We start from the raw sequence: 17,344 nt of genomic DNA, 5'->3' as shown, positions 1-17,344 counted from the left end.
GGTATCCCTCAGGGGTCCAGCTAGGGACTAGTTCTGTTTAATATCTTTTTCAGCGACACAGCCAATGGAATCGAGAGCACCCTCAGCAAGTTTGCAGATGACACCAAGCTGAGTAGTGGAGTTGATATAACAGAAGGATGGGATGCCATCCAAAGAGACCTGGACAAGCTTGAGAAGTGGGCCTACGTGAACCTAATGAGGTTCAGCAAGTCCAAGTGCAAGGTTCTACACCCAGGTCAGGGCAATCCCAGACAGCAGGATCTCACTCATTGAGAGTAGCCCTCTCTGCACTGAGAGCAGTCCCTGAGGAGGACTTGGGGATGAAAGGCTCAACACAAGCCAGCAGTGCACACTTACAGCCCAGATCCTGGGCAGAGTCCAGCAGGTTGAGGGAGGTGGTTGTCCCCCTCTGCTCTGCCCTCGTGAGGCCCCACTTAAGTGTTATATCCAGTACTCCTCATCTTTCTGGGGCCCCCAGTACAAGAAGGACATGGACCTATTAGGGTGGGTCCAGAGGAGGGCCACGAGGTTGATCAAGGGGATGGAGCATCTCTCCTGTGAAGAAATGGAGAGACAGCTGGGGCTGTTCAGCATGAAGAGAAGGCTCCAGAGAAATCTCACTGCAGCCTTTCAGTACCTAAGGGAGGCTTACAAAAAGATGGAGAGTGACTTTTTACGCAGACAGATAGTGATAGCATGAGGGGGAATGGTTTTAAACTAAAAGAGGGTAGGTTTAGATTAGCTGTTAAGAGGAAATTATTTACTCAGAGGGTGATGAGGTACTGGCACAGGTTGCCCAGAGAAGCTGTGGATGACCCATCCCTGGAAGTGTTCAAGACCAGGTTGGATGGGGTTCTGGGGAACCTCATCTAGCGGGAGGTGTCCCTGACCATGACAGGGGTGTTGGAACCAGGTGATCTTTAAGGCTGCTTTCAAACCAAGCCATCCGCCAATTCTCTGATATGCTTCATTAAAGCCTTTTCCAAGGGGGTGAGATCAGTAGAATATTCATGCTGACAACTTATCAATAGAAGGGATAGAGTATTCCTTAAACATCTTGTGGAAAAATATATATATACTGTCTGGTGGGAAAAAAAAATCAAAGCAATATTGTTTCACCAGCTCTTTAAACACATTGAGACTTCTAGAAGATTATAGAACTTCAGCTGCTTAGGAGCTTTGCTTCTTGATCACTGACGTGTTTCTTCAATATATTCCAGGTTGGAACGTATCTTTTACAACCATTATGTAAAAATGCCCATCTCCACTAAAAATATGTATCTTTGAAGAAAAAAATAAACAAACCTATAGATTTTAATTCTCTCTGCCCACTTTTTATAGATAGGGGAATTTGTTGGGAGCCTCTCACTTATTCTGCTGTTTTGCTAATGGCCAGGGAATTTCATGTACTCCCAACATCCACATTTGGGCAACAGGGAAAAAAACAGCCATAGAAAAGCTAGTTGGCATGTATGTGCAGCTTACTAGCCCTTCCAGTCATAGCTGTTTTTCAGTTATCAGAAATTTATTAAAATTATTAACATTCTAAGATGGTCCGACACTTGGCTTGGATGCTTAAGAGGACCAAAGGAATTGTAAATTGATATTTGCTTTAAAGAATCACTTCTGACAAAAATAAATAAGTAAATAAAAAGTTATGTGGTATTCAAATCCTTTGCTTTGAGAGTTTCAGTTCTTGTCGTAACTTGTTTCTTTATGGGGTAAAAAAGATACAGGGTGATTTAGGCAAAGAGTAAAGGGATAGTAGCCTTCAAACTTATTTTTTGAATTAACTGTAAGCAGCTGAAAGTTGTCATTTCCTAGTGGGTGCTTAGTCTCCTGTGTGAAAATAAAGGTAGACCTGATTCTATTAAATATACATATACGCATGTATGTGTGTATATATATATACACACACACACACACACACATATACAGCTGAAGAAGGAATTACTTTCCTCCTTAAGAGGGGCTGGCTCTTGAGAGGGTAGTGCTATCTCATAGTCCTATCATCTGACAAACCAAAGTTGTAATATCAACTAGCAATCAACTCTTCTTCACTGATGAATCACCCTTATTTAAAGGAAAACCTAAAAGAAGATGAAAAGCAGTACACCTCAATCCCACTGCTGAAGCTGGAAGGAGGTCTTTAAAGTGTATTTTTGAATACCAGTGGAAAGAGAAGAAAAGAGCAATAAAATCTGAGCATCTTATTAGACTATTATTAGTTTAAACAGTAGCTTGCAACAAGATTAGGGGAAAGAGAAGAGAGTACAAATAAAAACAAGTTCATACAGCATGCATCTTTTTTCATTCAGCCCACAAGTTATTTCCTCTTGGCACATGTTAAGTGCATGTGCTCCATACACAAACCACATGATAAAAGGAGCAAAGATGTACTGAATCTATATTACTGAGACAAACACCAAGTGAGAGAATTCTGTGGTGGTTAGACAATAAGGTTAAGAAAATATATTTCTTAGGATTCCCAAACGAAGAAATCAAAAAATAACTATGTTACTTTTCTTTTCTGGTTAACCTCAAGTAGAAATGAAGGGTTTACTTTCATTTTTTTTATGGATTGAGACATGTTATTTTTAAGCATGTTTATTTAACAGATAAGCTCTTTACAGCACAGCATGTATTTAAAATATCACTAAACACAGCTTCTAAAATTGTCAAGCGATTTTTTTTTTTTGCTGAGACAGCACAATCTTAAATTTATGTTACTTCATAGAGGTATAGAAGAATGAGATTTACCCTAGAGCAGATGATCTTAGCTGTACATGTAACATCAATTAAGTCAAGTTTACAACTGTACGTTATTCCTACAAAAAAAAAAAAAGCCTAAGAAACTAGACTTTATGTAGGTGAGTGGCAAGGCAGCCAATATGTATAACTTCAAACCTGAAACTGGCGTTGGGTCAGTTTTTTCCATCTTACGCTTATCCTGTTTTTTTAATAAATATCAACAAGGCACTACATTCCAAAATTGTTAAAATATGGCACAAATACATCATCTAGCTGTTGTCTCATGCCAGTGCCATGCTACATATATGCATGAGAGAGTACGAAGAGATGGCTGCATGAAGCTGTAAATATAAGCATTCCTCCATGTCCAGCCAGTGGATGTGGTGACCACATCCCTGATCCATCAGTGGAGGAGTCTTAGGTCAAGGACTGCTGTCTGGTTTATGCAAAATAAGCTATGCTAAATCACCCCACCCATTTAAACTGCATGAAGCAACCCAGTTAAGTTTGCCTGAAATAAAACAAGAGGATGGCACTGTAGACAGACAGGCAAGGGTTGCAATCTGAGAGAAAAGACACGGCCAAGCAGTTCAGTTGCTCCCTTAAGGTCTACCTAACGGAAAGGGTCTGTCTACAGCACAGATCTCCAGTTGAGTGCAAATTTTGGCAGGTTGGACAATTTCAAAGTTCCACATGCTGGAGGTGGGGACAACACAGCACACAACTATAACTACTTTTACAGTTTTTGTTTGTTTGTTGTTGTTGTTTTTGTTTTTAAATCTGTAATGAAATATCACCTCCATCTGCTATAGTTTCTCTAAAGTGGGTGGCTATGTGCTTTGAAACCCATGGAAATACTTAGACAAACTTTAGTCTATGCAACTGGTTTTCTTTGGTTTTGTATGAGTATACAAACATTTTATAAACAGCCATTTTGTTTTCCTAAACACTATTTGCCTATGATTTACTCCTCAATGTCCCACAAAAATGTGGTTTCCACAACCATCTCTAACTATTTAGGTTAAACTATATGTTTAAAGGCATGTTTTTCCAATAAAAAGTAAGAAAAACTTGGTTATGAATAAACCCTAATATGCTTTACAAAGTTGATATTTCATATCTCTGTGCACATGAAAGCATATCCAGATTAAAAAAAAATAATAGAAATAAAAATTGTAAGGCTTGATCTTTAAAGATTAGCTTATTTTAGGCCTTTTTTCTGTCAAAACTTTTATTACAAACATAAGTATACTTATTCACACATTTTAAACATATAAACATATGCACAGACCAATAATCTTGCACACTTGGTCTCTGTATGTCCATTCCACCACCTGCATTTTGTTTCCTTGCACCCAAACCTGCAAGTTGCACAGGATTTGCAACCTCTTGCCTCTAATATCTTTATGGGATTTGTTAGCATAGCTGATGAATCTTTAGCACGTACATGTAAAATATACAGGCAGAACTAAGGGAAAAAAAAATGTCAGACTAGCACACTTGCACATCTAGAGGCAGACTCCTCCTTGAAGAGAAAGGGACTTAGGAGGGACTATGCATCACCACAGATACCCCCAACTACATAACACACTGGACTGCAAACTACAGGGCTGATCCTCTCAATCCATCCCTGTTTTTATCAGACATCTGCTTTTATATAAATCTAATCACTGCAATAGCCCTGACCAACTTTAAATAATAAGAAAAGGAAATTTCCAGCTTCCAAGTAAAACACAAAATGCCTTCTTCTAGTCTAGGAAAGCCCTAGGGCAGCAAATTTTAGAGCTGAAACAATTTTAATTCTAGAATAGGCTTTCTTAGTTGTTAAAGTTTCTGGGAGGAAGAAAAGGTGCGTTATGCATTCATAACATGAATTATGCAGATAAACAAATTACACTGATTATTACGACTATGTATGAGAAACAGATGCAATGGAAGAGGGTTTTGGGTCATGACAAAAATAATTTGTATGTGCATATGCAAGTTTGCTTTCCTTTCCTCTTTAACCAGCAAATTACGTACTTGAGTAGAGGTTCTCAACTGGTATGTGGAATTCTTGCCATTTTATATCACAAGATATATCACAGACTTTCAGCTAAAAATATCTAGCTGAGAAAATCAATGATAGAAATAGTATGTGCCTTTCCACAGAAGGTAGCTTGACATGACTATCACCTAAGTAAGTGTTTTTTGATGGGCAGTGCAGAAAGAAAGCAAGGTTTTGGAAGAGATATAGTCCCTTTCCATATTTCACCATGACAATTCTTGTGGACTAATTTATCTTTTTATTAGTATTTTGCAGCTGTTCATCATACACTGCAGCAGATTCTCACTCCATTAATTTTATTTAATAGTTTATACTCCATCTACCATGCCTCTCAAAGGAAGTCAAATCAAACACAGCATACCAGAAGTACAAAAAATGGCCTTAGACAGATATAAGTAAAAGAGTTGGTATCTCTGTAAAGTTAGTACTGGAGTTCACAATCTTTAAAGTATATATCACCTAATAACAACAGTGCTCAGCCTTGGCTGATGTTCAGCATCCCACACAGAATTTAGCTCTGGTCAATCTAATATTATTACAAGATGACTTCACAGAATAGGGTGACAATGTAGCAGTCAAATGAAAGGTTTCATAGTGGTTAAGAATTGATTCCAGGATGCTGTATTGGTCCAGAAGCACTAATAATGTCAACAGATAGAAAGAGTATTTTCCGACATGTATTCATGAAGTCAGTAAATGCGGCAGGAAGAATACAGAACACAAGAGGGCTGGTTCAGTCCTGTCAACTCCTACTATAGGATTCATTCACAGATCAGTTCTTCTCACACACACACGTCTATTTCTTATCTTGATACCCCCAGGAAGTCCATTCCTAATATCTAATATATTGCTTCAAAAGAAACCTCTCTTACTCATATTTTCCCTTGGTGTCTCATCTTTGGTATTGCTAAACTAGCAACCCTGCAATTACTAGTCAACTGCTGCGTGCCCACAATAGCTACGTTACCTAGCCATCACATACTGTATAATGCATTGAACACACATTTCCACATATTTTAAACATTTACTGATGGCTCCCTACAGATTATTTTGATGATTATGAGCTACAGCTTATCAGACTTTTTCAAGTGAATGAAAACTTTTTCAAGATATGCCAGTTCATAAAAGCTAAAATATATCATGGATACATACTGATTAATATTTTTACAATAAAGGTCAAAAGAGAGTCTGGCCTTGAAAATCTTACCAAATCTCCTATTAACAATATGAAAATAAATATTTTTACATTGCTGCATTTCCCACATTTATTTACAGCAAAACTAAATTATTCAGTACACTCACAGTGACACTGTCTTTGGCTGCATCAGAAGATGCCACTGAAACAAGATAGGAGGTCTCTGTTGCCAGCCAGCTTTCGCACAGATAACTTAAAAATAGAAGGACATCACTAGAAATTAAATATGATGGAGAACAATAACAATCTAAAAGGCAGGAAGAGACTAGATTCAAGCTACTCTCTCGTATGCTGGCTGAAATTTATAGACAGAATCAGGCTCACATCAATGCATTTTTATTCAACTTCTAACATGTAACTCTAGTAATGAGTCTAAATTATTTGCTTTTACAGTTGTATACACAACAAATGTACATGAAACAATCCTTCAGTTTGTGAAATAAAGCAGCCGAGTGATGGATTTTTAAACACGCTTCTTTAATTTACAACTTTGTTTGTTATGATAAAATTTCATTTAATTTTTTCAAATCTGATTTACACATACTACATGAATACTAAGAAAGTCCACACATGTCAGACTAAGTCATACTACTTAGTCCATTAATAAATGAGAGATAAAGGTCCCTCCTTCACCATAGACTGATGATTTACAATCCTCATGTAAAAAATATGACCAACTTAGTTCACTCTCCAATGTATTGGAGAAAAGGACAACTGACCATTTTCTTATCAAACTGTTAAAATGCCAGAGCAACATAAACGCTTTCTGTGCAAAACATGTTATTTTCTATAGCCTTATAGAAGAAATGGAAATAAACTTTTTTTTTCCCAATTAGAATTAAATAAATCCTAATTCATTGAAATAAACATAAAAAATGCACACACACTTTCTTAGTGAAACAGGAGGAATGCAGCATGTAATGTAATACATCCAAATCTCTACGTTCTTCCAACTAAAAAGTGTTTGGAATTTGTTTTAAATTGCAACACTAATGGAAAAAAACTCAGTTCTAATTAAAAAAACAGATAAGTTATTAATTTATTTTTTTTTTAATAGACAGTGTCCTCCAAGTGTTTTTTGTTTTGTTCCAACTATTCCTCAGCAGTCCATCCCAACACACAGCAAGACAACCACATGTATTAAGAGGCTGGCTTGGCTAATCTGGGGGCTCATGATGGAGCTCCAATGCAAAAAGGCAGTACGTATGAGGTGGAAACAGGGACATAGTGACCAAGGAGGAATTTAGAAACACTACACAGGCACTTAAGAATCATTTCAGGTTAACCAAAGTTCAGTGGGAGTTCAGACTTGCAAGGAATGTCAAGGGCAACAAAAAGAGCTTCTACTGCTACAATAATAACCAAAGGTCAAACATGGAAAATACAAGTCTGTTGCTGAATCGGGCAGGTGATCAGTGCCAGCAGACACAGATGAAGCCGAGGTGCTCTATACTCCTCCTCTTTCAGTCATCACCAATGAGGTCTCACTGGCCACTGTATTTAACTATTCACTATAGTTAACTATAATATAGTGTATTTCACTATCTCGAAGGAGTTCAAGAACTACCAGTGGTGGATACAGCCTGAGTAAGGGACAACTTGCAAGATCTCAGCCCATATAAATCCAGGGGATCAGACAAGCTGCATCCATGCACAATGAGATAACTGGGCACTCTTCATCTGTGAAAAGTCACAGAGCGGAAGAAACATTCCCAGTGACTGCAGTGAAACAAATGTGGGAACTACAGGCCAGTTGGCCTCTCTTCGGTTCCTGTGAAAGTCACACAGTTAATCCCCTTGGAATGCACTTTTATGGACACACGGAGGAGAAGGTGGCAACTGGGAACAGTCAGCATGACTTTCACAAAGTTAAGTCAATTCCTGACCAACATGATTGTTTTCTATAACAAAAGGACTAGTTTTGTTGATGAGGGGAGAGCAGCGGATTTCATCTATCTCAAGTCTTTCTGTCTCACTGCAAATTAGGATGTTATGGTCTGCCTCTACAAACAGGCAATTAGATGGATAAAAAGCCACGTAGATGATCAGGCCCAAAGAATAAATGTTTCATGGGACTTACCCCACCATGAAGCCAGTGCAACAAGTGAAATATCACAAAGATTCACCCTGGGATCTGCTCTGTTTAACATCTTAATCAGTGGTGAAGAGGGGCCACCGGGCTGCATGCTGTTAAGTTTGCAGATAACACCAAATTCATTGATAAGCTTGAGAGCAGGGCTGTCATCCAAAGGGACCTAGATGGGTTGGAGGAATGGGCCAAGAGCAGTCTCAGGAAGTTCTGCACGTACACATGCAGAGTCCTGTACCTGGAAAGGAACAACCCCACAGCACAGGCTGGGGACAGACTGCCTGACTGGGGAGCAGCTCTGCTGAAAAGACATGGATGTCTTGGCAGACAGCAAACTGAACGCAATCCAGCAGCATGCCTTTGTAGTAAAGAAGGCCAACAGCATCCTGAGCTGTATTAACAGGAGCATAGCCTGCTCAAAGGACCAAGATCAAGGAAAGGGATTACAGAATCACCCTAGAAGCATCTAAAATATTGCATCCAGTGTTGGGGCTCCCAATACACAAAAGAGTGTTGACAGGAGAGCCAACAAGATGGCCAAGGAGCTGAACGACATGAGGTACCAGTAGATTCTTGGGGAAATGTGCTTTGTTTGGCCTAAAGAAGAGAACGTTTTTAGGATGACCTCATAGCAGCTTCCAAAACCTAAAAGGTGATTATCAGGAAGATGGAACAAGAATCTTGACAGTGGTGCACAGTGGATGATGTCCTGTTTCAGCTGGGATAGAGTTAATTTTCTTCATTGTGGCTGGTATGGTGCCAGATTTTGGATTTAGGAGAAAAATACCGTTGATAATACGCTGACATTTTAGATGTCACAGAGCATTGGTTACACTAAGTCAAGGACTCATCAGCTTCTCATGCTGTCCTGGCAGTGAGGAGACTGGGGTACACAAAAAGCTAGGAAGGAGAGAAACAGGACAGGTGACCAGGACTGGCCAAAGGCTGTCCCATACTATATGGCATCACGCTGAACAATAAAACAGAAGGGAAGTTGGCCTGTGGGTGGCTGCTGCTACACAGCGGCTGGCTGAGCATCGGTTAGCAGGTACTAAGCAATTGGATTGTGCATCACTTGCTTTTGTGTATTCTTTTATTATTATTTGCCCTTCATTTTTCTGTCCTATTGAACTGTCTTTATCTCTGCCCACAAGGAGGGGTTGGGAGAATAAGCAAATGACTGTGTGTTACTTAGCTGCCTGCTGGGCACCACAACAAGGAGAAGAGACAACGGGCTTAAGCTGAAATAAGAGAGGTTCACACTAGATATATGGAAATAAGTTACCACTATGAGGACAGCCAGGCTCTACATAAGACTGCCCAGTGAGGTTGTACAGTCTATGCCCTAGCAGGTTTTCAGGGCCAGGCTGGATGAAGCCCTGAGCAGTCTTGTCTGACCTCATTGCTAGCTCTGCTTCAAACAAGAGGTTGACCTCCTGACTTCCCCTTCAAACCTGAACTATACCATGACCCTAACTTTACTTTAATCACAGAGGAAAATGAGTCATCCACCTTCAACTGAAATATTTAGCACAAAGTTGTGAACAAACTTTGCAAACTTAGTTGTATTCAACCTACATGGAATACAGGCCAGTTAATTTCATAACAGCATTGAATACATTTTTGTTTCATACCATGATACATTACAAACCGAAGTTTTCAGGGATGAAGAGATTACACAACTACTTCTATTAGTTTTTTTGTTTGTTTGTTTGTTTTTTAGAAAGGAGAAAGTACTTCTTTGCTCTTACTCTTTACCTTTGTACACAATCACTGGGTGTTCAGCTCTGTGGCAGTGGATATCTTCTGCTACTGGCTCCAGTATTCCTAATACCCCAAATCCTGCCAACAGCACTGTAAGGAGGCAGCTTCCTTTCATGGTGGTCATGCTGTCCTCCACAGCAATCAGTTCTTTCAACCGGCCACTCTCCTTGCACTCATGTGGGAAAAGCACCTGGAAAATTCAAAGAAATTTACTCAAGCACATGAGCAAATGCCACAGAAAAGTTAGGCAATTGTTGATGTTTAAAACAAGGACAACAACAAAATCCTTTTCTGTCTGTTTAGGTTTTGACTCGATAGTACACAAACAGCTGCTCCTACAAATACTTTATAAAGTTATCATCAGTTACACAGTTCAGGAATATTTTTTTCTTTTATCATCCAGAAGCATTCAAAAACTGTTACTCATTCCCTCCCGCACTATCCCCCATCATTTTTTGAGACTGATGACAAGGTTGCTTATTGCAGATTCAAATGCCGAAGACCTCTTTCTTATAAAATCTAGACACCAATCACCAAAGTCAATGACTTTCATTCATGACCAGAATAAACTTGAAGTTTCATTTCCCCTTTTTTTTTTTTTTTTTGAAATGGCCAATAACCAGACAACTTTTTATTTTTATTTTTTTCTAGCAACAGAATACTCGTGGTGTCAATATTACTGGAGAACCAACCCAATTCGTTCAGCTATATCACATCAAACGTTCCAAGCGCTAACAACCTAATGGTGCAGCTCAAAACACTTTTGCCACTGGCAGCTATACTGAGTCCAACAAGCTTGCTTGTTGATAGCACACACTCATGAGACATCATTGCCTTTTAGGGAAAGAAGACTGGAGATTCAAGACAGCTAAGTTACAGCAGAAATGTCATTCTGCAAATTAATGGAGCCATTCAGGAAAAAATAATCAACAATATTGACTTCTAATACATTTTATCTCACTGAATTGCAGTGTGTTGTTTAATAAGGTGGAAACTTTCTATTTGTGTAAACACCATAAATGCTTGAAACAAAGGGCTTTTAATTAATAGATGCTCCATAGCAAGACCAGTTTTAAAAGCTATGCTCAGAAAGCAGAATGGTTAGTAAACACTGTTTCCTAACATGCTGTAGCACCAGCCATCTTCCGATGAACTTCTCTACTCTTAGCACTTTATTTTTACTGCCTTTAGAAGCCTCCCAGCTACGACCTGGACACATCTAATCTTCATTAATTTAAAATAAAATAAATAGACCACAGACACAATACATCTAAGCAGTACATAAATTTAATAGTCGATTTTAGCTTCTCTGCTAAATTTGCTTATGTTTCAGAGAAAAAAAAAAAAGGTGAGAGGGATGCTTCTAGCCGGTTAAATTCATATTCCTACCTTCCTAAGTAATATATCTTATGATGCTATATTCCAATATTAATCTGTCCCTATAAATTGCCTGTGGCTCACAGAAGGCGTCATCTGCTCATAGATATTCTGCGTTCACATATAAAGGGGCATAAAACTCCTGTTCCAATGTTTCAGTAGTTTTGCAAGGATGACATTTCAAACATTATGCACCATTCATATCCAAATTCATACAGTTTATACGGGTTATATCATAGTTAATGGATATTACTAACTTATAGATAGCACAAGTATATTACTACCAGGTGGTTCTAATTCAAGTTTGCTTCCTAAATACACATATATAATCTTATGAAAAGTGAAGGACAGATATCACATCACAGACCCAAAACTGTTTTTCTTGCTCGTGGTACCAGCTGAACTATTCCAACACCTAGGCATGTAGTACTTTTGTATTAAAGAAATAAATTTTATTTTCTTTAACTTGTAAAGTCTCAGAAATACCCATAAATATGTGAATATAATGGAAATAAATTAAACAAGAACAAAATGAAACATTTCTACTGGAAGCTCAGCCTTCTCTGACTCCCTGGCTGTCAATGTTGTTTACATGTATAGTTACACAGTAGAAGAATTTGGGGGCAAAAGATTTTTTTCCCTAACCTAGCTGCAAACTTTCTCTTCCTGTATGCATCTCACATTGTAAAAACGTAGGCAGGAAACACTCCTTTCCCTTAATTAGAATATCCAAAAACAAGGTTAGACTTTGAAGGAGACAAAAGAAAAACAGCAAATGTATTTCTGATAATGTATCTCAGAGAAAAAGTTAGGTTTCTTTTTACCTCAACCACTACCTGTATAAGTTTATTAATCAAATGTATTAATTCATTAATTTTATTTTATATAAAGAAATGCATTAGTTAATACATTTAAAGTAATTAATTCAAATCAAATACATTGTGGGTGACTTCAAGTAAAAGCTTACTTGCAACTACTCAGAAGAGAGTCTTCAGAGACCTGAATCAGACAAGAGAGCAGTAAACCAAGTTACCAGATGGAAAGCTCATCACAAGCTCTCTCACAAGAAAAGGACAAGCTAAGGCAGCTGAGCAACTGGTAGGAACAGGAACTCACTACCCACCTCATTATGCTACACTATGAAGAGATGGAGAAAGGAAAAGGATTCTAGAAACTGCACCTAATATACTGCTAGAGAAATTTAAAGAATAGTAAGAAATAAACAAACATACACTCTGGCATGCAATGACAGCATGAAAAGCCTTCAAATCAAGTGCTTTTTCACAGAATTTGCAGGGATTAGATTGTTCCCTGCTGCTCAGCCTCAAGTGAGAGCTTCCACATAACACAAGCTTCGTCTCTCTCCCTCCCTGAGATCCCACCTGCAGGAAAGAGTTGGCAGAGGCAGCACCTGAACTCGATACCTGTGACAGCTCTGAAACAATGCAACAGGTTCAAAAGTCCTGCAGCAGGCAAAGCACTAGCCCCTTCTCTTTACTAAAAGTGTGACTATTGTGCCAAGAAGTGGTGCTTAGCCTAGGGCATAAGACAAACTCCAAGAGAACCCTAAAGACAAAAAGTTCAGGTTAGTTTCCTTGATTTCTGTATAATCTCCATAGGCAAATCTCTCTTAACAATGAAATACAACAGTCAAGTCAAAATTCTTCAAAACTGATCAAGAATACTGACCATCTTTTAAACTATTGCCATGCATTTGGGAATTAGCACATTAGACCTGTATTATCTGCACATTTTTTCCTAGCATGGATTTTTACATCAGACTTTAAACAAATTATATTTACAAATCCATAAAATAATCCAGGGATTAAAAAAAATCACATTAGAAAATTTATTATAATTCAATATATTAATTTATTTCTATATTTAAAGGGTCTTGTGCACTTTCTCTGTCTCACTCTTTCACTTTTTCGGACACAGTTTGCCTAGACAAAATGTAAATATCAAATGAGGTCTATTACATAAGGGTATTATTTTCTTTTTTTTTTTTTTAGCAAAGTAGTATTTAGTTTATCCATCAGCAGCATTTGAGGAGGAAAAAAAACAGCTATTCAAAATCTGCTATTTCAATTGAGCCAACAAAAAGATACGTACTGATAAAGAGAAAAAAAAAATGTGAATGCTAAGCATGCAAGGCCTGTAACTGCTGTGCTAGATACAAGCAGATTCATTAGACACTATTGCCTCCAAACAGCAGCCATATATTCAAAATCCAACAATCTGGATCCCAATATTTCTAGATCAGTTAAACACACCATGTTTGAATTAAAATTTACCTCTGAATTATAAACTATGCTTTCTTTTATTTGTCTCATAAGCTGATGTATAAAAAACAGAGTTGCCATGCAAACTGCAGCTGTCCAGCGTCAACGATGCTTTCAAATAATTATCTTTGTTGATTCTGCGTCAGTTTAACAGCAATTTCAGTGCACGACAAAGTGAACTTACGTCAATACGAGTACGTAAACAAACAAGTTTGGTGTGGTGAAAAGATGCTAGTTTCAGGACTGGGTCTGTGTGCGTGCACCCACAAGCAGGTCTAGCATTTCTTTACATGCACACCAGTGCCCACTCTTGCAGACGCTGCTCACGTACCTTGCTGCAGGCGATCCATTTCACTTTTCCTGTCTGCTTTACTCCACTTCTTAGATTGTAGAACAGAAAGTTTGATCGAATTTTACTCATACTAAATAACTGCTCTGGACAACATACACCTTGTAGATAAGTATCAACCAGAAGAAAAAAAAAAAGTACTTAATGACACAGACCATACACTAATACACAGAATAATGCACTGCTACACTGGAATAGAATGATGAATTCAAACAAACATGTTCTATATTATCAGTGTATTCACTTTAAAAACATCTAGCAATAATTATTTAATCTTCAATCATGTCAGTTTTACTAAAAATACCAAGTTTGTCTACTGTAGTGTTAGTGGTACCTTTTTGCAAGTCGTTTGAAGAGCCGAACATTTTCTTACTGCTACCAGGGGGAATTGCTGTTTTCTCTTTAGCAAGAAAAAGCCCCCACAGTTGTGCATTGTTAGTAAACACACAGAAAAATCCTGAAATGGTATCAGCAGCCACATGGTCATAAAACTGGAATATGTGAACCCCCCCAGGATGTTGCTCAGTGCCCTTTTTTTTTTCCCTGTAATGGCTCGATTTCATAAGCCAAATTCCCCAAATTCATATAAACCATTTGAGAAGGGAATATTTATTTATTTATTTTTAAGAAGGATTTATAACCTCACCTACCTAGCAAATGCATTTCAAAAAGGGAAAAGGAGAGGGTAAGAGCTTGAGAGAGGATGATGGCTCCCTAAATCCAGAGCTTTCCAGCAAGACAATCTTACTCACCGTACGTGGAGTGGCTACCAAAAACATCTAACTAAATTCTCAGATGTCTGTGCTTTCAATTGCCAGTGCTGGCAACAGTGCTGGTGTCACCCAGAAGGGAGAAGGAATAGAGGCAGGCAGGGGGCACCAAGTGGGCCACATCAGTCTGGAACAAGAGTGCTCCACTCTCTTCCAGTGAGAAATGCCAGAATCTTTGCTACACAACATTCACATTTCACTTGTTCCACAAATGAACCGAGGCTTTTTTCTAATCATCCCTCTCCTAACAATACATAGACACATGCTGAATATCAAAACTCATTTAGATCTTGTTTACAAAAAAAAAATAGTTGTTTTTACTATAGTGATTAATCCAGTGGTTCCTGTCAAATGCACAAATAAAAGCTATACCTCTTTATAGTATAATTACTTAGAGATAAATCCCTTATTTTAAATAGCTTTAGAAAAACAATTTGTGTATCTCTCATATACACAATTAGATTAGAGCAATAGCTCAAAGATCACCTCATTAAACATCAAGATGAAACTGGAGGCTATATAGTTCTTCAGTGAAAAAAATCCAAGCATATACTATCGTGTCTCATCACTGGACCCAGCAATCCAGACTGTTTGCTATGCAACAGACTAAGTCCTTCTAATTTGTATTCTTATAAAGTGAGACTCAGCCTCAATTAACAAACTGATTACCAAGTTACTTCAACTTTTTTTTTCTGAAATTGTTGCCATTCATTTCTGCAGTGGCATGAATTTTAAAATCTGCAAGAGGCAGTCACCCATCAGCTGTCATTGACTAACGCAGTTAAAAATCAATCCTTAAATTCATAGTGACATCCTGCCAAAAGCCTGCCAATATCTGTAGCTGATGGTGACAACTCATAAAAGAAGAATCCACCATCAAAGCTAGTTCTCCAGCATAGCTCAAGGAGCTGCAATAATTGTGATTTACATGAAGGAATCTTTCAAGAACAGTGGCCTGAATGAAGCAAGTCTGTAGTGGGATCTCAGATCTCAATCATACCAGAGGCACATCTGCTTCTTCAATGGGGCAGAGTGCTAGTGGATGGCAGGATCCTTGAGCAAGCACCAGCCAACCCAGTCTGTCCACACAGAACAGCAGCATAGAGGCAAGAGTAAAGGCCGTCGCATCAGCACAACATAGGCCCAAATTTCATCAAAAACACAGTCCCCTCTCCCCCAATCCCTTTTTTACCTCTAGCTTTCTTCCCCTCACAGCCAACCTCCCAGAGCACTCATCCAGAGCACGTGCCCCAGCACATTGCTTGGAATGTTCACTGAGCTGCGATTTTCAGTCTGGCAATTAGAAGTCAGCTTGAGGAGGAGGATGGAGGGATCCTCTTCCTCAGACAGAGCCTAAGAGCTAACACAGCCTTTCCTTTACAAAATAACTTCAATGGAAAAAAAAAAAAAAAAGAAATGGTAATCACTGCTTGCAAATAAAGCTCCAAGAAGTGGAGAAAGCTGGAAGGAAAACCAGAGGAAGTTTAGCAGCCAAAGGGAAAAAGTAAAGTGAGCGCAAAGTGAGAAAATGGGCCAGGAGAAGGCAGAAGCAACAGCTAGTGCAGGAAAAGAAACGGAGAGGGATGAACTGTAGCTGCTCAAGGATCCATGCACACACCTCTACATTTCTTCTCCCTTCTGTCTGTAGCACTCTTTCCTACTCAGCTGATACAAATATTGGCAAAGCACGTGCATTTTCTTAGGGCACAAAAGATGGCCAACACCATCAATATGGCATATAACACAAACTGTTCTGCAGTAAGAAAAGGGAAAACATGTCTCTTACAAGCTCACTTAGTTGTACTGTATGCACAGGTATTGCAAGTAACAGCAGTTCAGTAGACAGTTCTTGCCATGGGATCCTGTCAATTTTGAAAAAAAAAATGCACAGCTTTGCAAAGGGATTGGGCAGATCCACAGAAACAGCACCCACAGATGGCTGTTAAATATCTAGGCACTCCCATGTGGCAGTGCCCACTACTGGAACAGTATTTGGGAAAAGTCCCACTCACAGCGTGCCTGGTTCCCTCACCCTTCCCTAGCCATGTGCTGCTTGCTCCTGCCAGGGACCAGGTGCGGGGCTAGATCCATCCAGGCTCTGCAAAAGATCTGAGCTCTGCTCTGTACAACATTCACAGGTTGCATTTTACTAACTTGTATTGCCACGTTACACACAAGTCAGTATTTACACATTATTTATGAAGCCTAGTGAAAAATGAACGTGTCCAACTGTAAAACGAAGAAAAAGCCATTGCATCGCTTTTTTCAAATCGTTGTACTACCCGTGCCTGAGTTGTGACCGCAAGAAGAAACAGCATCCAGAATAGCCAGTCCGCTGCATTTTTTCCTGAATATTCCCTCACCCCTCTATTAGGAAGCTCTACAGTTTGCAAAGCTCTCTGCTGGTTACAGCTGAGTCAGCAAAGGCCTCAACATCAGCATTCTCGCATAGGCATTAACTGGAGTTTCTTGCAACTGTCATCCTTCACAAAACAATATAAAATTAAACTTCAGAAGTTTCTATCACTTTAGCCAGCGATGCTGTTAGTGGTCCTTACAAAAATGCTTTCTAAATATCTCTGGCATGCTCCTGAGAGATAAAATAAAATATAAAGCTGTGCGCTAAAAAAAATTTAAAGCAACATATACTTGCAGAGACTTCGTAATGCTGCCCTTGAAAGAAGGTGCTTTACACTACATACTTCTACACCTCAATAAAT

General features: G+C 38.8%; 1 protein-coding gene across 1 annotated transcript in view; it reads right to left on the bottom strand.

The window, feature by feature from the left end:
• SEMA5A (semaphorin 5A) overlaps positions 1-14,112 on the bottom strand; it is a 237,658-nt gene extending 223,546 nt beyond the window's left edge. Inside the window, exons 1-2 of the mRNA XM_080582364.1 lie at positions 13,837-14,112; positions 9,841-10,036 (exon numbers count right to left, since the gene is read on the bottom strand). Of these exons, the coding sequence (XP_080438490.1) occupies positions 9,841-10,036; positions 13,837-13,926 (286 nt within the window). The 5' untranslated portion in view covers positions 13,927-14,112. The remainder of the gene's footprint in view (positions 1-9,840; positions 10,037-13,836) is intronic.
• Between the last annotated feature and the right edge of the window lie 3,232 nt (positions 14,113-17,344).

This window comes from Anser brachyrhynchus (genome assembly GCF_964034855.1).
Source record: "Anser brachyrhynchus genome assembly, chromosome: 2".
NCBI classification, from domain to species: domain Eukaryota; kingdom Metazoa; phylum Chordata; class Aves; order Anseriformes; family Anatidae; genus Anser; species Anser brachyrhynchus.
The sequence above is the reverse complement of the archived record's forward strand: the minus strand, read 5'-3'. Positions and strand labels throughout refer to the sequence as shown.